Genomic DNA, 21,558 nt, shown 5'->3' on the forward strand with positions numbered 1-21,558 from the left:
AAAAATAACTCCATGAGTTTGTTGGCCAAGATAGATTGTTAATCCTGTACAAAGTTTTGGAATAGTGAACATTCAAGAAGTGTTTCTTTAAGCAATGATAGCTATCCCAGCCTTCAAATAATCCAAGGTTCCCAGAGACAGCACCTTCCCTTGAAGCATCCTTCCTCTTCCCCAGCTACAATCATCAAAATGTTTCCCCTTTCCATCCATAATCCTTCAGTGCTTTGCTTCTCTAATTGTGCCCAGGTGTCATGACTGACTTTGTGCCAGTGCTCCTTCCTCTTCACATGGAGTTCAATGCCCTTAGCCCAGTAATTCACACTTTTCCAAGTGAGTTCCATGAGAAGACAATTAGTGTTGCTGAGAAAGAGGTTTCTGAAGTCAAGGCCTTCGAGGAGATGTGATGTTAATTCAGGCTGAATAGATTCTTAAGATTTGTGAATCACAGCTTTGTGACTCTTCAATAGGGGAAAAGGGCATGAAACATTTCCCAAATGTGTCTTTGACCATAGAACTCCCTTTTCACTCAGTATCTTTCAGGACTAATATTCCTCCAGCTACGCTAGCTCAAATACATGACTCCTAATGATGAGAATTTCTGGAGGTTGTGACATATGGTTAAGAAAGATTTTGAGGTGTGGTTTGTAGTCAAATTACACCAGTGGGTAATTACCTAGAATCAGAATCATCACAGCTGGAAGTGGCCTCAGATTATCTTGTCCAACATGACAGACGAGGAAACCAAGGCCCTGAGAGCCTAAGAGAGTAGCCTGAGTTCTCAGCAGTAGGGGAGTCACTAATGGCTCATCTCAGTGGGCCTTTAGGAAAGCTGATGTTATTGGGGATTTGAGGCTCCAGGCACTGGGACTGGTTTTAAACATATCCTTCTAGTAAATGTGTTTCTCATAAGTGTGAGAACTTCCAGGCACCAGCCTTTGCCCTTCAGCTTCAGGAGTTCCCAAGTCACCATGCTGGGTCTTCTCTAGGGCTCACCTCAATATTAGAGACCCAAAGCCCTGAAAGTTCAGTGACCAGATTCCTAAGTTTAGTTTTGAGGTCTGATCTAGTTGATCAATTCATTGTGATGTGACAGCAAAAGTCCAGGCTTTGGAACTGGGTTGAAATCCCAGCCCTGTCCCTTAGTAGCTGTGAAAATAAACATACTATATAGCCTCTTTGTAAAATATGCATTATACTCTATAATTTGATTGTGGTTGACTAAAAGGAACAGAAGGATAGAATTTAGCATGGTATCTGGCACTCATCAGACCTCATTAAATACTAGTTCCCACTCCTCTTAAAACTAGGGATCTGAGGTATACGGTTACATTCAGTGAGACGATAAAATCCCCAAGGGCAGGGACTATTTCCTTCTGTACCTTGTCCAGGGCAGGTCAATTTGTAGGGATGTAATTTTCCTAGTGAGAAGTCAAGATAAACCATTAGTTTAGAACACACTGACCTGCTATATTTTTGGTCACTTCTTCCATTCCCTTTCAGGTTGTTCTTTGAGTCATTAGTTTTAACGCGGCCTTCCACAGATCAATGAGAATTGGAACAGAACAGGCATCAAGACAAAGATGTTGGTTTCACTAGTTTGGAAGCAGTTTTAATGGAGATGGAAATGTGTATCAACTCAACACAGGTACCTCAAAAATACAAATTAAAATATCATCTTCAGCTGCATAGCAAATATGATATAAGAATTTAACATCATTTGATCACAAGCGTAAATAGGAGCCACCATAAATAAATGTAAATTCATTGTACAAAAATCCCCAACAACTCTTAATACAAATATGGTACATTGGACAGTTTCTAAAACAGAATTTTTTTTTTTTTAACTTTTTAAAACCCAAGATGTTTTTCCTGGTCCTTAGACACACAAAAAAATCAAAAGGGGGAAATAACCCTGCAGAGGAGAAAATATTAAAACTATTCAGTATTCAGAAATAAGTGCAGCTGACAAGCCAAGGAAATGAAACCTCTCTCCTGAAAGTACAGACCTCAATAATCTGGGATCAGGTCTCATGAGGATAATGAGGCTCTGTCCAGAGGGTCAAATTTGGGATTATGAATCCAGGGTGGATGTGTTGGGGGTGGAGATTATTGCAGGAGCAAACTCATCAAATGGATAACCCTATTTCCACAAAGCCACAGTCAAGGATTTAGAGTAGACTCTAGAACTTAACAGCTAGTCAACTATTTGAAAAAGAGAGCCAGGCAGGACTGAAGACTGGATGACAGGTAGCCCTGGGACAGTGGATTTGAAGGAGCATCCCACCATGTGGTGCTGTAACCTCCCTCTTTTGCCTGTGGGACACATCTACGGTCATCAAGAGGGAATAAAAAGAAATCAGAGTAAAAAGTGGCAGGTCTAGACTGCCAGCTTCCACTGTGAACTGCCTTCCTTCCCTATAAACTTTCTTTTTTGGCTCAGAGGTAGCTCAAAGCACAAGGTTAGCAGAATGATTCCTCTGCAGCAATGGTTCTCAAACTTCTGAGTGCAGCAGAATAGCTCTGACAGCTTGTGGAAAATGCAGATTCCCTGGGCCTACCCCCAGAGGTTCAGAATAAGTAGGTTTGTGGTGGGGCCTAGGAACTTGCATTTCAATGTTCTACTCTCAGGAAGTTCTGATAAAGGTAGGTGCCCTTTGGACCACCCTTGGAGAGTTCCACCTTTTTCCTCTTGGAGGACCTGAGTATATCACACAAATATCTTTCTGTGGACACTTTCTTTGTTCTTTGCATGAAGTTAAAAATGGGCCATCTGACTAACGGTCACCATTTCCATTCATCTGTCCTGGGGAAAGGGATACTGTAATTTATTTCTTTTAAAAATTTCTCTCTTTTCCTTCCTAGGCTGTGGGAGAAATGCCAAATGTCACACTTTATGTGTTCTTAAAAAAGCTCAGGGCCACAGACCCCCTTTGAATTGCCCTGTAATGACACATTTACTTGCCTAAGGCTTCTGTCCTTCTAAACAGTTTCCCTATGCTTGATGGGAGATTCTGCAGAGGAATTTTGGTGCAGTCTGAGAAATGGAAGTCCTTATGCTTGTGTGAGAGAATCCATACCCCAAAATTTAAGTTAAGGAGCAATAAGGAGTTGAGAACAAAAGATAAAATGTCCCAAGAATCTTTCAGCCTTTAGGACAGCGAAAGTTCTGATTCACTAAGACAGGTCCCCTCTTTGGGGTATACCTGGGACCGAAAGCTCATTGACTAGCAGTATTTATACCCTTTACCCCAAGATGCCTCCCCCACCCCAGAGCAATGAGAATGTTCCCAAGATGTTTTTGGCTTCTTTTGAGATAATTAATTAATATATATATTTTTTTCTTATGGGAGTTTTTCTTGCTGAGAGATTGTGTAAGAGGAAGTCCCTAATTTGGTTGCTGGCTACTGCAGTGGGCTGTGCTGTGCCCGATTTGTTCAACACTGTATGCCCAATGACCATCACCATGCATGGCTCGATTGCTCAATGAAACAGGAGCTAACTCACCAGCAAGCTGATGACAAGGTCTAAAAGCTTTCTGTTTGGAGCTATGGAATTCCTGACTGTGTTCATAATGCTGCTTCCTGACAGCAGCCCTAATGATCTTCCTACCCCCAATTCCACTCAGTGGGATACAGATGTGACTGAATTTGAGTTCTCCCCAGGACTGCCCCCTGAGGGGAGTTAGGATGTGGTTCGTGAGAGTCAATAAAAGCCAGAGCCAGCACCCCCTACTGCAGCTCCAATACCAGGAACCTCTTTCTCTGCTCACCCGCCTCCACTGCCTGGTCCAGGAAGAGTCTTGGCGGTGGAATCCCTGGCAGTCAGAGCAGGAGAAGATGCCACCTGGGGAAATGGAAGGACAGGAGCCAGAGGAGATGAAGATGCCAGGGGGCTGAGGCCTGACAGACAGGCCAGGCAGACACCTCTGGGCATGCCCTGCCCTCTTCTCAATCTCTAAGACTTCAGTCCAGGGGTCGCACATGGGCATGGAGCAGGAGGTTGTCATCTTGGGAGGAGGTCTTGGGAAGCAGCTGCAATTCTGGGGTGGGACTGTGGGATGGAGAAAGGGTGAAACTAGGAGCTTCTAACACAGCTAAGGGAAAAAAGATAAAAAAGAAAAAAGGAAAAGCACACACTGCCCTGTTTCATGTGTTTTGTGTTTTTCATTGATGCTATGGAAAACCACCATGGAGATGTCATGGGAGAGCATGCACAGGCCCAGCCCTTGGGAATAGGGTCAATGTGTCTGGGGAGGGTCTTAATTGGTTCCAGGTCCATCCCACATACTGTCCAGGCAGACCCTGCTGTGGGCTGGCTGTGGCTTTCTCTCTCTTGCATCCCCTCCTCCTCCAGCTCGAGGGTCTGCAGGACCTTCTGCCTAGCAGGTGGTGGCCAGGGACTGGTGGATGGGTGGCTGGAAGCAGCGCACGTGCTCCACGGTGGAGCTGTCCGTCTCCACAGACTTCATGTACTTGTTCAGGATGGCAAAAACCTCATTGTTCAAGATCTGGTACTTCCTGATCCGGTCTGCCATCTTCTTCAGGGGCTGCAGAAGGACAGGGATGTGCAGGTTAGGGGAAGAGGAATGGAGAGCAAGAGAGAAGCTGGTGAGGTTGGGTGCAGGGTCCTGATGCTTCAACGATCATGTTATTGTCATTCAAGGCCGTCAGGGGGTCCCTGCGTTCTGGCGATCAAGTGCTGACTGGGGACCACAAGCCCCTTGGGGAGGCGGCTGCTGCCTCTCTCCCCTCTTCCTCTGGTCCCCTAGACCCCGCATTGTCCCAGCCGTACACCTTCATGCCTCTGTGCCCTTGCCCTTGCTGTTCCCCCGGAACATTCTCCCCACCCCCATCACCCCGTTTTCTGCCTGACTCTGCTACTGGTCATTCTGGACTTAGCTCAAACACAGCTTCCCATGGGAACCTTCTCTGATCCCATCCCTACCCCCCAGCCTGATCTTGATGGCCCTTCTCTGTGCTCCCACACCTGCCTTGCTCACCCCCATGACAGCACTTTTCCCATCCCAGCACCTGGCATGGCCTTGGCGTTGAGTGTGCCAAGGAGTCCCCAGCACCAGCAGAGTCTGACTGGGACAGGGCAGGCGCGGCAGGTCTGTGGTCCTGCCCGGCCCTGCAGGCGACTGACTCACTGCAGCGTGTTCCTGCAGCTGACTCACGGCTTCCTACCAGCAGATAGCCGGCCGCCTGGTGTCTTTGCATCTACCTGTGGTATGGGGGCTTAGCCTCCGGAAGTGGCTCCTCCTTTTCTTTTCTGATGAAAGCCTGGTTGTCAGGCCCTGCCCTACCTCCCAGGCCCCCCGTCACACGCCTGCTTACCACATTCTTAATGATTTCATCCTTCCCGTCCTGCCTCTGAACTTTTAGCAGGTGGTAACAGAAGTCAAACAGGTCGAATCGACGCTGCTGGCCCAGCAGGACGATGATGGAGCAGCCAGCCCAGTTCAAGCCGTCTCCGAAACACTGCCTGGGAGGGGGAAGAGGAAGCAGCTGGAGTGAGTGGCAGAAGCGGGAGGGAGGGGCCCACATCTGGGGCCAGGAGGACAGCCAGTGAGCAGGACAGCCTCTGGACCAAGTCTCTTCATCTGTAAAATGGGTACAAGGGAGGCTATGAGAATGGATTCGTTTGTTCCAGTGACTGTTGTTATAGCATAGGCCCTTTTGATCAGAAAAAGGTATCAACCTGTTGCCTCTGATGTGAGAAAAATCAGCTTTGAAGAAGAGACAAATTTGCAAGGGGGGAAAATACGAAATTGAGAGTTATATGGCTGATTATTACAGGAAGGTCAAGGAGAACTTGTCTTGGCAGGAGCAGAGGAACACCTGTGAGATGAAGGGCTGGTCAGGAGACCTGCTGGTGAGGAGGGGAGTACATCTGGCTGCTCCGATAAAGCTCAGTCTGCATGCCCAATTCAAAAGCAACTGCGCAATCTGGGGGGTTGAGGGGAAACCCTCCTGCAGGAGCAGCTCCCCACTCCCCAGACTGGGCAGGGTTCCCCTCCCCCACTCCTGTGGCTGACAGTGGGTGGCCCAGCAGCTCCTCTCCCACCCAGCACAAACACCAGTTCCTGGGGAAGCCCTCTCAGGACCCCCACAGGGCCTGGCCCTCCCATGCTTTTCCTTTGACTCAGCTCCTGAAGGGCAGGAACTGCACCTGCCTGGTGCACCACTCTGGGCCCAAGTTGGGCTGGGTGGGGGACAGAGGAACTGGGCTCTGCTTCTGTCTTCAGTGAGGACAGGATGGGGTCATTTCGTAAAGCCCCTCATTTTGCAAGATGGATGGCCTCATGAGTCAGGGGTCCTGTCCTTGGCCAGGGAAGCCTGTCTCTGCTCCATGAATACTGGAGCTTTGTGGGGGATGAGGCGGGCAGTGAGGTTAATAACAAACGTATACCAGGGCTTGCCTCTGCCCATTTGAGCAAGCCCAGTGTCCAGTCTCTGAGGGACAAGGCCATACAAACTCTCTAACCCCTGATGCACACACTTACATGCTCAAACACACTGACACACGTGCACACTGCATTTCTACCTGTGACCACTTGTGCCCTTCCCGTAATGCCCCCTTTCCCCTCTACAGATGTGAATCCCAGCCATTGTTCAAGGCTCAGTTCTAGCCTGTGGATTAAACAGATAACTCTCTCATCTCTCTTCTCTGGCATCCTGTTACCTTCCTGCCCCTGCCGCAGAGCAACCTCTTTCCATGTGCCTTAGTCTCCAACTCCTTGATGTTCTTATTTCTTTTCTCCTCATCTGCCCCATGAACTCCATGAGGCCAAGGACTGCCGACCTTTCTGAGCACCGTTGTATGACTAGCACGTTGCATGTGCTCAATAAACAGTTGTTGTACACACGCCCCCGCTCAGGCAGCCCGACGGCTCTCAGGGGTGACCCTGCCTCCCCCGGGGTACTCACTCGGCTGTGAACTCGTTCGTCCCCACGGGGATGCAGTAGACAAACTGCATGGCACTCCAGAGCCGGTGGAACTCCACGCACTCGTCGACGTGCATGACGCCGTTGGTGGGCGGGGGGCCCCGCCAGATGGGGTCCTGCAGGTAGCTCCGAATGCGGGTCAGGATGACCTCGAACATGGACAGGCCGCAGCACAGCCGCTCCTTGGTCAGCAGGTCGCCCTCCCGAGCGATGGCGATTTGCTGAGAATGGAAGCCTCTGTCAACCTGCTACCCACATCTCAGACCCATCTCCTCCCTCCCACGGGACAATCCCAAAGCCCAGAACTAGCTGCAGCTGGAATTCTTTTCTTTTTTAAATGCATTTTTTTTAAAATTGTGAACTTTAACATATACACATAACAGTGAGGAATTCTTTCACTATAAATGAACTTGAGCAGAGGAGAAGACAAACTTTATAAACCTGATTGCAACAGCAGGGAAGTCTGGGGTGGGTAAAATCCAGGTGCCACTGATAGAGGAATGATTAAAAAAAAATTGTGATCTACCTACATAATGAAATACTAGGTAGCCAAGGAAAAGCTTGAGGTGATACTACTACTAGAACTACTGCTACTACTGAGCTGTTACCACTACTGGCTCACACCTACTGAGTGTGTGATACAGCAGGCCCTGTTTTAAGCACTTAAAGTTGCTGACTCCATTTACTTATTACATCAACCCCATGAGATAAGTACCAATAATGTGCCCATTTTAAAGACAAAGAAAAGGAAGTTCAGAGAGGGAGTCAGTGAGAAGTAATGCAGGATTTTAATCTACATCTGCAGGTTAAATTGAAAAGCGAATAGAGCAAGTTGCAGAATATGATGTGTAAACTACAATTCTATTAAAAACCATTAACAATACACAATCCCACAGGCAGGCAGACAAAACTATATATGTGCCATGTGTGTGTTTGTGTGTGTCTGTGTCTGTGAGGAAAACATTTTGGGAGGATTAACAACTTGTGGGGGAGGGGATTTTTCACTTTTCACTGTAAATACTCCTGTACAGTTGAATGTGCTATAAGGAGCATATGTTATTCTGACATTTACCACTGATATCACAGAATCATTTGCTCCAGTTAGAAATCCTTTGACAACTGCAAACGATCTCTATTAATCAAGTAAACTGGCTTCTCATCCGGGTCCTGGTTACCGCATATCTGATAATCAGCTGTCTAGGCAAGCACATCAAAACATCTACCATATGCATTATGAGTAAAAATATCTAGGGGTAAAGGTCGCAAAATCTGCAGAGTAAGATTGATATTAAAATTTAAGGTGAAAGTTCTCCAAATCTAGGTATAAAGCTTATGAGGATGGCTTCTGAGACTGAAAGATCCACAGGCCACTCAAAGATCACCTTCTTGGAGGGATGTTTCCCCAAAGAGCCCATTCTACAGGGTGGCTTGGAGGTGCCTGATTTCCATCCTCTCCAGTGGCCCCCAGAAGGGGCAACCTCTAAGTGAATTCATGGAGGGAAATTCACGGAGGGAAATAAATGCTGGAGTTGGTCTTGAATGCAGGCCATGAGTGTAGTTGTCATGACAACCATAAACTGAGAAGTCGAGGGAAAAAATGTGAATTGGAGAAGACACTGACAATGCGTGTTTCAAGCCCAAAGGGGAGGGCACCCAGATGCATGGTGTCTCACCTTAATTCTGTGGGCAGAGATAGCTCTTGAGCAGAGAGAGAGGGGACCACTTAAGTTGTCACACTTAGCTACACATATCCCTTTTAAAACATCTTGAACCCTGTGCTTGTTTCCATTTCCACCAAGCAACTATCTACACTGGAAATTGTACCCTGAAAAGGCTCCTCACTTCAGGAAGACTGCCTGGAGATGCCCGTGAAAAACTAAAGGAACGTCATCTGTTCTTGAGTCATGAATATTCTCCTTATAAATTAATACAGAGTTCTGGTTTACAAATTATTCTGCCATGCATTTGGCTAGTCTGAAATCAATACTCAGAGCCAGGGAGATACAGAAAAATTAGCAACTGAGCTTGTAAATCTGCAAATAGGTCCAAACTCGGTGACCCCAACCACTCAGCGAAGGGGACCTGTCTGGAATGGTTAGGAGCTTTGTCTGCGTCCTTTGAAAAGTATTTCCCTTCACAGTTTTTTCTTTGAACTATAATACATAGTCAATGGGTAAAATTTGGAAAATTAAAAAAAAAATTATACAAAAGAAAATAAAAATCTTTCATAAACACCATTATCCAGATATAAGCTTTCCTAGAGTACTGATGTTTGATTTGTTTGTGATTATGTGAGTGTACATATACATAGATATTCAATAAACTTTAGACCATGCTATCTACATTGCTTTTTCTTAATATGATTTATGATAAATAATTACATCTCAATAATTTTAAAAAAGCACTCCCTTAAATAGTATCAGTAACATGATTTTTTAATAGCTATATACAGTGACCATTGATATGCCATTTCTTTAGCCCTCTACTGTTGTTGGTTATTTGAAGTTGTATAGAAATTTTTACCATTATGTACAATTCTGAAGCAACCATTCTTATGCATAAAAATTTTAAGCCTATCTCTGATTATTTTCTTAGGATAAATCTTTAGAAATAGAATTACTAGGTGAAAGAGATTGTTCTCTTGTATTTTAAAAGGTTTTTGCTACATAATGGCAAACCAGTCTCAAGGAAAACTGAACCATACTGTATATCAATCTATGGGAAGCCTGTTCCTACAATTGTCATTAAGAAAAGTTCTTTGCCAACTTGAGAGATTAAAAACTGTATCTTATTCTTTAAATTTGCATTTCAGTTGGTTGCTAGTAAGGCTGAATACTTTTCCTTATGTTTGTTGGCATTTATATGTTTTAAGTTGTGAGTTTCTTTCATGTCCTTCTTTCTTTTAATATGTCTGTTACTGTCATTTTGCTTTGAAAATGTGCTTTCTAGATTGCTGCAAATACCACTGATTTGTGGCTTGGTGTTATATATATGGTGAGCACATGTGTGTATGTGTGCATTTAACATCAAATTCCATTTCTTTTCTATTCTACTCAGTGGGGGATTCCTCCCCTCTCTTTTGACATTCTTTTCTGAGTTAAGGGAATAGAGAAGGCATCTGTGAAATCATGCTTAAACAAATTTCTGCATGGAGTATTTTGATTACATTTAGTTGCTTTTGGAGGAGAACAATATTTCAGTATTCCTTTATATAATCCTTTATGTTTTTTGAGCTCTTTTACTTATTCGTTTATCATAAAGATCAAGAAAGGCAGCTCAACTAAGGAAGCAAAATAGCTATCAACCCATATTATAGATGAGAAAAGAAAGACTGAGAAATGAAATAGCTTGTATTCGATTGTGTGACCATCAGGGGTGGAGCTGGGACAAGGACTCATCTTCTGACACCCTGCCAGTGGCCAACAAACCAGATCACCTCATTGTGTCCCAGACACAAATGCAAACAATGCAATACTGCTCAAATTTCTGACCTAAAATATGTAGCAGTGTTCCTCTGTCACTCCAGCTAGCTTGGAAGTTAATATTTTGTTAACATTTTTTTTTGGCCGACAGAACAACTCAGTTTCGGACAATTTCTTGAGGGATGGAAGACATAAAACTGGCATTTCTTCTCTTAAAGAATGTCCAGGCATTTGTTTGGTAAATACTGTGCATTTGACAAATTGAGATCTCTGTCAGTCCCAAGGAAATGGTGTTCTCCAGAACAGGGAAGGAATTCGGTCTTCTAAATGGAAACATATGTCACCTCTTGAGCGCAAGAGGTCAGATTCTTGTAGGATGACACCAGCAGTGCAGCAGACACATTTATATGTCGCTGACTTGGGGGATGTACTCCCTAAAAGGAAATAATCTTAGATGATCTTCTCTGTTCAGCCCCTGAAGGCCAAAAAAGAAAATGTGCTTACAACACAGTGTCTGAATTCTCTCTGCGGTGACTCAAAGAGCCCCGACACCTCTTGACTGCTAGTGGTCACTGCAATAGGAGGCTGGCGGCATGCAGGGTGCCAGGCTGGGGTGGCCTCATCAGGGTGACACCAGGCGGACTGGGCTCTGCAATGTGCTCCGAATACTTGCCATCTTTTGTGGGAGAAGAGGCCCCTTCTGCCCTCTGTTGAGGATGTGGGGTGTCCTGACTCATAGGCATCATGGTAACAGCAGAGATGATGCAAGAATGCGAGTCCAAAAGAGGACTGGAATCCTTAATCTTTTAGGCAATCAGCTTTGGCTATCAAAACAAACAATCCTGGCTTGTCTCACCACGGGGCCCTGTTTCTCTTCTTTCTGAGTTCTTCCCATGAACCCTGCCCACCTACCCCCATGTGAAACTCGCTTAAATAAAATTGAACTGTTTGTTTGAGTACCGGAGTCAATCACTCATGGATTCAAATACTGACTTTTCTACTTACTCGCTGTGAGATCTTAGGCAAGTTACTTACCGTCTCTGGGCCATCTAAAAATGATGAGAACAGAGCCTGTTGTAATGGGTGGTTGTGAGAATTAAATGAGAGAATGCATTCCCTTCCTTACTGCCTCCGTTCATAGTCTGTGAATTCTCTGAAGGCAGGGGTCGTGTTTTACTCATTTCTCTGTCCACAACAATTGGTACGGTTTTTAAAAAAATAATTTCAATTACATTATTAACACTTGAGCTCATTCACCTTTAAAAATATTAGAGCATTAAGACAAAACTGAAGCTTTCTCTGACTTCCCTCCTTCCCCAATCTCTGCCTCCTCTCTCTTCAGAGGTTACCAACATTAGGAGTTAGATGTGTATCATCGCAGATATTTTTTAGAAAAACAGTTTTAACTATCGATTATATTGTGTGCTTTTAAAAAAAATGCAAATGGTATCATACCATGTGAATTGTAGGGCAAATTGCTTTATTCACACAGTCATGTTTTTGGGACCTATCCATATCAATGAGTCTACATCTAATTTTCCCTTTTCAGTAGTATATGGCAAGTATTCAGCATTAGGTGACTATACCACATTTTAGTCAATCCCCTACTGATGGACATTTAGGTTGTTTCCAATTTTTGCTTGAACTAACAATGCTATGGTAAACATCTTGAGTTCCTGTGAGGTTTTGTCAAGCAAAGATATCCAGAAGCGAACCACTGGCTCGCAGGGTATATAGAGTTTTAATTTTGAGAGATAACCTAGTGGAATTCTGGATATCTAGCAGGGGCGCAATAGATACTTGTTTAAATGAGTTGACTTCATTTCCTTCTTTCCTGGCAGCATAAATTATACGGGATGCAGAAGACAAGAACTCAAGCCTGAGAGCCAGCAAATTTCATTCCAGACCTGCCCCCGCTACTATAGGCATTGTGGTGCTGGACACTCTCTTTCCTTCTCTGGGCCTCAGTTTCCCCAAGTTTAAAATGAGGGGTTGGACCAAATGTTCTTCCTTTAAAGTTGCTTTTGTTTCTCAGAGTCCAGAATGGAAGGTACGTACCTGAGGGGTCCCCAGCCGCTCTATCAGAGGGACCAAGTGAAGCGGGGCATATTTGGCTTCTAGGCGTTTCATCCGGACCTCAAGGCGCTCACCCTCTGTGAAACAGGCAGCAGAGAAGAAAATGAGACTTGGGGCACACGGGTGGTGGGGTGGGGACCGGGGAAGAAAAATCCCTCAGAGGCCCTGGTAATGCATATGTATTTCAACACTTGGAGGGTCATGTAGAATTGTTCTTCTTGGTTCTGTGGTTGAGACTCGCTATAAAGAAAACTTTACTAATAATAATCTCTGTCTGAAAACAAATCCTCTCCCTTGTGGGGAATGTGTTGCCCATCACTTGAAGAATTTAAACCAAAGCCAGACAGCAACATATTAGAGATGTTCTAGAAGGAACAAGGAGCAAGGCACAGAGTGTCATTTCTAATTCTGTGATTCTCTGATTATACAATAGCCATCTAAAGCTTTAACCTTCTCCCTTCCTGACTGTGGCTCTGAGTTACTGGGATCAAGAAGTAAGCATGGGGTTCAAATGAAAGCTGGCTATTTAGCTGCCATCAGAAGTTTCTTACCCTTGATGTAGACTCTAGGCAAGATGTTTTGGAAAGGTGCAGCATGCAGCAAATCACAGACTTCCTCCTGTGACTGCACACAGAGATGGAGGGAAAGAGAGAGAAAACAAATTTCGTCTTAAATCAGGAAGAATTTTCATTCCTAAAAACTTGAGCACTGGGGTCAGCTAGACCTGGGTTCAAATCCTGACTTTTCTACTTAGAGTATTAGCTTTGTGATCTTAACCTCTGAAAAATGAGGATAAGAACAGTACCTATTTTCAAGGGTTGTTGTGAGCATTTAATGAGAGAATATATAACCTTTTAGCACAGTCCCTGGCACATAATGAGGACTCAACATATTTAAACTAGTCTTATAAGGGATTTGTTGAGGAATTAGAATGAGTGACAGAGGGCTCTAACAGAGATGATGAGCCCCAGACTCTATGTCTGTTAGCTGGTTGTGAGGCCTGCAGGTTCAAAGGAGGAGGCTGGGCCAATGTGTCAATCCACTAATCCAGGATGACAGCCCAGGCTTATGTCTGACTGGTAATCTCCAGTGAGAGAGGAGGGACCAGAACCAAGGGCAGACTGGTTGTGAGGATGACTTGTTATGCATAGAAGTAAGCATAAAATCAAGCACATATGACAATGGTTAGAGAGAACAGTTTGTTGGGAGTAGGGCAAGCCTGGAAAAGAGGGTCTAAGGGGCTTACTCTTCTGAAACCTGCTCATGATCACTGAATTTCAGAATTGGTCTCAGGAAGATTTGGAAAAACCGCCTTCCAAGGAGTCTTGGCTTCTCTTTAAGTTGTGGGGATTTGGATTATGTTAGATCCTGGTGCCGTTCAACTCTAATACATTGAGATTCTCAGCATATAAGAAAAACAGGATTGTAGTGCTCCTGGCTTTCTCCATCTCAGGCAGGGTGGAACACGGCCCTGCTAGGAATGGGAAGACGGGAAAGGGATCCCCAGAGAATGCTTTTCTTATTGCAAATCAGTCCTTCAAATGCGAATACCAGAGGGAGAAAAGTAGACCCTTTAGAAGGGACCTGCCAGATCTAACTGATGGTAACTCTCAGTTTCTTAGTCAGAAACTACCCTTTCCCCCTTCTTAATTAAGCAGTTTCTCTTCTAAATTGTGATCACGGACACATCCAAGCAGTGAATCAAACAACCTGGTCTTTATTGCTATATTTAAGCTTAGCTCCTATGCTTCAACATATAACTTGAAAACTTGGCTTATCGATCATTCAGGCTATTCTTTAATATATTAATATAGTGAATTACATTGACTGATTTTTTTGAATGGCAAACCAACCTTGCTTTCCTGGGATCAAGCCCACTTGGTTGTGATGTATTATCTTTTTTATATATTGCTGGATTTTATTTGCTAATATTCTATTGAGGATTTCTTTATATTCATGAGGGCTGTTACTTTATAGTTTTCTTTTCAAGTATCTTTGGCTTTGGTATTAGGGCAATGTTGCCCTTATTAAATAAGTTGGGAAGAGTCCTTTCCTCTTCTATTTTCTGGAAGAGACAATGTAAAATGGTTATTATTTCTTGCTAAATGTTTGATAGAATTCACCAGCGAAACCATCTGGGTTTGGAGGTTTTTTTGTTTTTTGTTGGAAGTTTTTTTTTTTAACCTACAAATTAAATTTATTTAACACATATAGGACTATTCAGGTTATTGTTTTTTTTCTTGAGCAAGTTTTGGTGGTTTGGGTCTCAAGGAATTGGTCTATTTTATTTAAGTTGTTGAATTTATGGGCATAGAGTTAACTGTATTATAACGTTATTGTCCTGCTGATGTCTGTGGGGTCTGTATGATGACCCTCTTTCCTTTCCTGATATTGATAATTTGTGTCTTCCCTCTTTTTTTCTTGGTCAGTCACACTAGAGGTTTATCAGTTTTATTGATTTTTTCCCCAAAATCAATTGGTTTCATTGATTTTTCTATATTGTTTTTCTGTTTTCAATGTTACTGATTTCTGCTCTTACCTTTATTATTTCATTTCATCTCCTTGCTTTGGGTTGATTTGCTCTTCTTTCTCTAGTTTTTTCTGGTAGAAGCTTAGATTACTGATTTGAGACTTTTTTTCTTTTATAATAAAACATTTGGGCTATTCTTTAGTACCTCCGGTGATCTGGATGGAGCTCAGTACTTCTGGAGGCAGCTCAATCCATTTTGGACAACTCTAATTACTGCTTAGAAAGTTTGATTTTGTATTAAGCTGAGGCTATGTCCCAATAGTTTCCACTCAAATATCCTCTACCTGTCTTCTTTCCATTTAGGGCTGGGTACCTTTAAAGAGTTTTCTACATCTCTCTCCACTTGCCTGACTTCACTTCACTTCTCAATGAACAGAAACAGCATGCCGTCATACCACGTCATGGCAATGGTTCTGGTAAAGATTACCCAGGACTGTTTTCTCAGCAAGTTAAATAGATACCCTTCAACCCTCATCTTACATGGTGTCTCTAAAGTATTAGGAACTGTTGACCATTCTTTCCTCTCCCAACCCCTATGACAATGTGCTCTGCTGGTTTCTATCATTTGGTTTTTCTTTTTCCACTTCTTTTGCAGTTTTTTACTTCTAGTCAATCCTTATATGATGGTTTCCTCCAAGACTCACTTTGGTTCTCTTTTCCACCTGGTTGGTCTCACCTATTCTGATGACTTGAAACACCTCTGATTGCCTGTGATTCCTCAAAGCTGTATTTCCAGCCAGACTTCTCACCCAAGCTCCAGACTTGATACCCAACTCCTTGTTGGATGTTTCCACTTGGATATTTCACAACCCAACATTCCTAAAGCCAACCTTCTCGTCCCCTTCTCATCCTGGGTTTCATGCCTCACAGAATGGCATCATCATCTCCTCATCTGCCCAAGCTTAAAACTTGGGGCTTACCTTCTCTATCTGCTTCACCTTCCATGAACTTAGTTCTTAAGTCCTGTTGATGCTCAGGTCTCTTGCTCCTCTCCACATTTTCCACCCTGACCCCACAACACTATGAGCTCCTTTATGGTGGGGATGGTTTCTCTACTTTTGCCTCTTAACTCCAGTGCCTAAAATATGGTAGGTTCTCAATAACCATTTATTAAATGAATGAATATTAGTTACTTTATAAATGTTTCTTGGATGAATAAGTGACTTTATTAGCCCATATGACAGTCCTCCAAGTATGGGAATACAGCTATTAAACCCATTCATTCATTCATTCATTCATTCATCCAACAAATATTTATTGAGCACCAGGCACTGTCCAAGGCTTTGCAGATACTACATTGAACAAGTTAGACTAGATTTCTCATGGAATTTACATTCTAGTTGATACAGACAGATAAAAACAAGTAAACAAATCAGAATATTTCAAATAGTGATAAAACATAACAGGGTAATAGGCTAGAGAGCGACTGGGAATGGGGAAGGGGCTAGTTAGAGAGGGTAGTTAGAGATTCTTTTTGAGGGGGTGACATTTGAATAGAGAATGAAGTATCAATGGAATGGAATGAAGACAGCCAACCATGCAGATATGGGGCAAGAGCTTTGCAGCGTACAGGCCCTCAGGTGGGAGTGAGCTTGGTGTTTAAAAATGCTCTTGTGGCCACACATAAGGCACCACAATGCAGCAAAGCCCTAAAGGTAGGGAGGCACCTGTCACGTAGGGTATAGGGCTGGTAAGAAGTTTGGATTTTATTTTAGGTGCAACAATGACCTAATGAAGTATTCCAAGCAGAAGATTGCTACACATACCCCCACTGCCAAGATTCTTCTCTTATTCCAAAAGTTTCAATGACTCCTAAAAATGTTGCTAGAAAGGTTGTCCACTGAATGAACTTCAAACTTTCTAGTTTGTTAATGTGAGTAAATTAATCTTGGGAATCACCTTAGAGGACAGGGCAGGGGGTGGGCCGGGTGGGAGGAGTAAGTGGTAGGGCTCCAGGCCCTCCTACAAACAGAGCCAGGCTGCTGCTTTATTCATTGTACATGATGAGCCTCTCCTTCAGATTTCTTCTGCAAAGACAAAGTGATCTGTTGATTTCCTCTGTACCCTATCTCCTGAGTTGGCACACAGCTGGACCAGAGGATCTCTGAGACAGCAGGCATGCCTTCTGTGTGCTCTCTACTTTGTTATGCCACTCATCACTGAAGGTGTAGAAAGAGAGGATGTGGTTTCCTAACAGGGGAGCAGCAAAGCATTTGCTTGGAGGGCCCCAGAGGATGAGTTATGTGACCATTTGCATAATGAGGTAGCTACACACTTTGTGGATAGTATTTGTTTGGCATTCATTAGCTACAAATTTTATAGTCCATTGCACTGATAAAATCAGAAGGCAGGATGGGAGGGGTCCACCCATGTCCATTTCGGAGCACACAATGGCCTGTGTAAGGGATCCCAACAAGCTTCCATTGTGGGAGCCTATGCTAAAGGCTGACCGCCCCTCTTGTCTAATTGTTATCTTAAAGAATCAACACTAGGCCATCCACTCTGCCAAGAAATCGATGAAGCTACTCCCTGCTTAAAAGGGTCCTTCCCCTGGCCTATGAAGCCCACTTAGCATGGAGTATTTCCCCACCCACCCCCTAGCTCTTCCTGCTCCAGCTACAACAGCTTTTTGTTCTTTGAATGCACCATGTGTGCTCCCATCACAGAATCTTTGCCTTCTTTCTGGAATGTTCTCTAACCCATCTCTCCTCTCGCTTTGCTAAGTAAATTTTGACTCTTCTTTCAGATCTCACTTCAAGCATCACTGCTTCAAGGACGACATCCCTGACCGTTCCAACACCCTCCTCCCCATGTAGAGAAGGTTTATTGGTTACATGTCCTGAGTCAGGTTCTTTTCCTTTGCAGAATTTGAACTCAATCTGTATTATCCATTCCTACATGTGACTATTTGATTAATACCTTCCTCCCCTCACTGGCATTTAAACTCCATGAAGGTAGGGATAATGTCCATTTTTTGACCATATTTTATTTCTGATGGAGCATGGTACTGTTATATATAATAAGTGCTCAGTAAGTATGTGGAGTAAAAGTTGAATTCAGTGGCATGTAAGAGAATTGAGACTTATTACAGAATCTCTGCTATTTCAGGTTTCCCCTAAATACAGTTAGATGTTTCCTCTTGTTATTAAGAGAATTTTCTCTTAAATTTTACTTATTGTTCTGTATGAACTATGTGAAGTATTTTTAAAAATATGCCACATGGTGGGATTTTCAAGTGTTTTTTATTTTCTATCCCTCTCTCCATTTGCTCCCTTTTTTTCCTACCTGCATATATTTACAAAAATTTCTACACAGAATATATATTAAATTTAAAAATTATCAAAAACCCTCAAAAAATCAAACATACAATTACCACATGAGATCTGGAAATTCCACTTCTAGGTATATACCCCAAAGAACTGAAAACAGGGACTTGAACAGATCTTTGTAGACCAATGTTTAGAGGAGAATCATTCACAATTGCCAAAAAGTGGAAACAACCCAAGTGTCCATCAACAGATGAACAGACAAACAAAAAGTGAAAAAGTGGTATAAACTTACAGTGGAATATTATTCAGCCATACAAAGGAATTAAGTTCTGATGCATGCAACAACATGGATGAATCGTAAAAACATTATGCTAAGTGAAATAAGCCAGACACAAAAGAACAAATATTGTATGTTTCTACTTATATGAAATATCTAGAATAGGCAAATTCATAAAGACAGAAAGTTGATTAGAAGTTACCAGGGGATAGGGGAGGGGAAATTGGGGGAGTTATTGCTTAATAGGTACAGAGTTTCTGTTTAGAGTCATGAAAAAGTTTTGGTAATGGGCGGTGGTGAGGGTGGCACAAATAGTGAATGTGATTAATACCACTGAAGTGTACATTTTAAAATGGTAAAGTGTGTTACATTTACATTAACACTATTAAACAAAAAGCTTTACATGAACTCCTCATTGTTCACAGAGAAAAATGCCAAGTCTTTACCATACATCAAAGTGATTATACCTCTCCAGCCTCATTTCTCTCCATCCCCTCACTTACTCAGATCCAGATTAGTGTAGCCAACTTTTCTTTTCCTTTGGTTCTAACATGCTTGAGGAACATGCAACTCCCATTTATAATGGTGGCTCACCAACGTGGTGATTTACAAACAGAGAGGGATGGGGACAGAGGATTAGATCACAATTTCCAGAGGGGCGTGTCCTCTTTTCCCATCTTGCGGATCCCTTCTTTCTCTTTCCTCCTACCCTTCTCCCTTTCTCAAACTTTCTCTATTTCTGCAGCTTCGAATGGCCTTCGCTCTACTTCTCTCCATCCAAATGTGAGACTCATTTCAAATGTACACTGACTGATTAAATAGAAAATATAAAATAAAAATAACAGTATAAAAATGGTTAAGTGTCAAATTTTGTTATTTATATGTTACCACAGTAAAATAATTTTAAATTGATGTATGTATTCTGATAATATGTCTATAGACAGAAGTGAAATGTCTTGAGGAAAGGTGCCTTTTCATGATTAGCCTGTAGGTGACATGTGCTTGTGGTGACCTTAATAACCACGACTCACAGGCAGGGGCTGCTTTTGGAGAGGATTCTGACACCAAACTTGGCTCAGCAGGGTTGATCATCAATGTCTGCCTTGGGATAGAGGAGGGGTAATGGCACTCAAGCCATATATTTGCTATCGTTGGCTTCTAAGAACCATCAACAAAAACAACAGTAGACATATTATTTCACTTGACATGTCATTTTCCCCCACATCCTTTCCTGAGTGACCATCCTACTCTTAAGACTACTTTTAAAATGAATATCCACCAAAGTATTAGCTCTCACAGCATTCCCTTCCTCCCATTGCTTCTTAGTGGCCTTTGCATTTCAGTGAGGCCTTTAAGATTGATCATCTCTTAAGTCAAGAAAGGGGTCTCTAATAGCAGTTTCAGGAGCAGGGTTTGACAATGGTGGGGATGTCCTCCTGGTGCCCCTTGAATAAGACCGAGGAGGTAGCTGTCAACAAGCGTTGGGGTAGAAGCTGAGGATAGAAGGGTTCAGCCTTACCCCCGCCACCAACTGCAGAATACTCAGCTTTCCCTACCTATAAACTTGACCTCCAAAGTCTTCTGTGTGTTTGGACTGTGCACCCAGGGAGAGAGTGGCAGTAAGAGATGAGGTTGGAGGAGGAGGCAGGGCTGAACACTTGGGCCTATGTGGGTCAAGGTTAGGAGCTTGGATTTTAAGTACAATGAAAAGCCCCTGAGGGCTTTAAGCAGGAGAGTAACACGATCTGATTTATACTTTTATGAAGAACCTTCTGCTGCTACACGCAAAAATCGCTTCTGCCACTGGGTCCCCTGATGCTTTTTCTACCAGTAAATTCCAGCCTTACCATGCCCTCCCTCAGTACAGGAATGGAAAGCTGGGTTTAAGACATTTCTTCTAAACTGTGCATGGGGAGAAGGCAGCATTATTAATTTTTCAAGAAGTCACTGAAGCAGCAGGCAGGCCTCCCGAGGGTCCTGGGAGGATGGGCCCACGCAGTGTCTGGGTGTTCTCTCTGGGCCCCTCATGACCCCCCGTGACCTCTTTCTAATTGGACCGACCAGCTTGCCTGGCTTCATTGCCTCTCTTAATCTTGGGCTGCATTTCATGATGGTAAATAAAATAGATGGGAAGCATTGGCATCAAGGCTGAGTTCTGTGCTAGCAGATGCCTCTATAAATTGTAAAAATGAGGTCAGAAGTAACTTCAGGGCATCTGTTACCAGGAATAAATCTCACCAACTAGCAGCAGTGGCTGGAAAAAACAAAAACCCTCATCACTGCTTTTTTCCTCCTTAATGACCCCCTTTCTTCTTAACTTTCAACATCCCATGACAGGTTTCCTTTCCCCCATCCCTTCAACTCTGTATTATGATAAACTTCAAACATACAGAACATTTGAAAGAACAAAGAATATCCTTATAACCCTCACACAGATTCACACTGAACATTTTGCCATATCTGCTTTAATTCTCTATATGCTTTACTGAATCATCTGAAAGTAAGTTGCAGACATTAGTCACTTCAGCCTTAGGTACTTCAGCCTGCAAATCCTAAAAACAGACATCCTCCTCTTGATACAGTAACCTCAGTTTTATGGTTACTTAAATTTAAAAAATTTCTTAATGTCATATAATATACAGTCAATATTCAATACTCAAATTTCTTCAGTTGTTCCTAACACATATCTTTTCTAGCTTTTTAATTTTTTGAATCAGGATTTAACCATGATGAGTTTTCTAAGGCATGAATGATAAATGACTGTTCTACAAAAAAGAATACTTGGGAACCACTGTGAGCTCCTGCTTCTGCAGCGGTTCCTCTCTGGGAGGAGTTAAGGAGAGAAACTTGCTATCTAGTAATGTGTGCAAGTACTAAGTCACGCTAATGCTTATTTCTATTATTGACAATCACTGACCTATTATGATTATGAGTGAAGTAATCATTAGATGATTAATAAGAACTAAGACTTACTGTAAAATTTCTCTTTGTCAAGAGAGTGTGTTAAAGTGAAGAGGTTTTTGGAGTCAAGATGCAG

The 21,558-nt window shown here is 43.0% G+C and overlaps 1 protein-coding gene across 2 annotated transcripts in view; it reads right to left on the bottom strand.

Annotated features, from left to right (window-relative positions):
- Positions 1-1,583: 1,583 nt before the first annotated feature.
- Positions 1,584-21,558, bottom strand: part of CYFIP2 (cytoplasmic FMR1 interacting protein 2) — a 123,053-nt gene continuing 103,078 nt past the window's right edge. The window contains exons 27-31 of one of the 2 annotated variants that reach the window (XM_037799507.1): positions 12,997-13,069; positions 12,428-12,522; positions 6,930-7,168; positions 5,337-5,484; positions 1,584-4,546 (exon numbers count right to left, since the gene is read on the bottom strand). In XM_037799507.1, coding sequence (XP_037655435.1) covers positions 4,379-4,546; positions 5,337-5,484; positions 6,930-7,168; positions 12,428-12,522; positions 12,997-13,069 — 723 coding nt within the window. In that variant the 3' untranslated portion in view covers positions 1,584-4,378. The remainder of the gene's footprint in view (positions 4,547-5,336; positions 5,485-6,929; positions 7,169-12,427; positions 12,523-12,996; positions 13,070-21,558) is intronic. The other variant, XM_037799506.1, reaches the window with a different exon arrangement.

This window comes from Choloepus didactylus, chromosome 11 (genome assembly GCF_015220235.1).
Source record: "Choloepus didactylus isolate mChoDid1 chromosome 11, mChoDid1.pri, whole genome shotgun sequence".
In the NCBI taxonomy this organism is placed as follows: domain Eukaryota; kingdom Metazoa; phylum Chordata; class Mammalia; order Pilosa; family Megalonychidae; genus Choloepus; species Choloepus didactylus.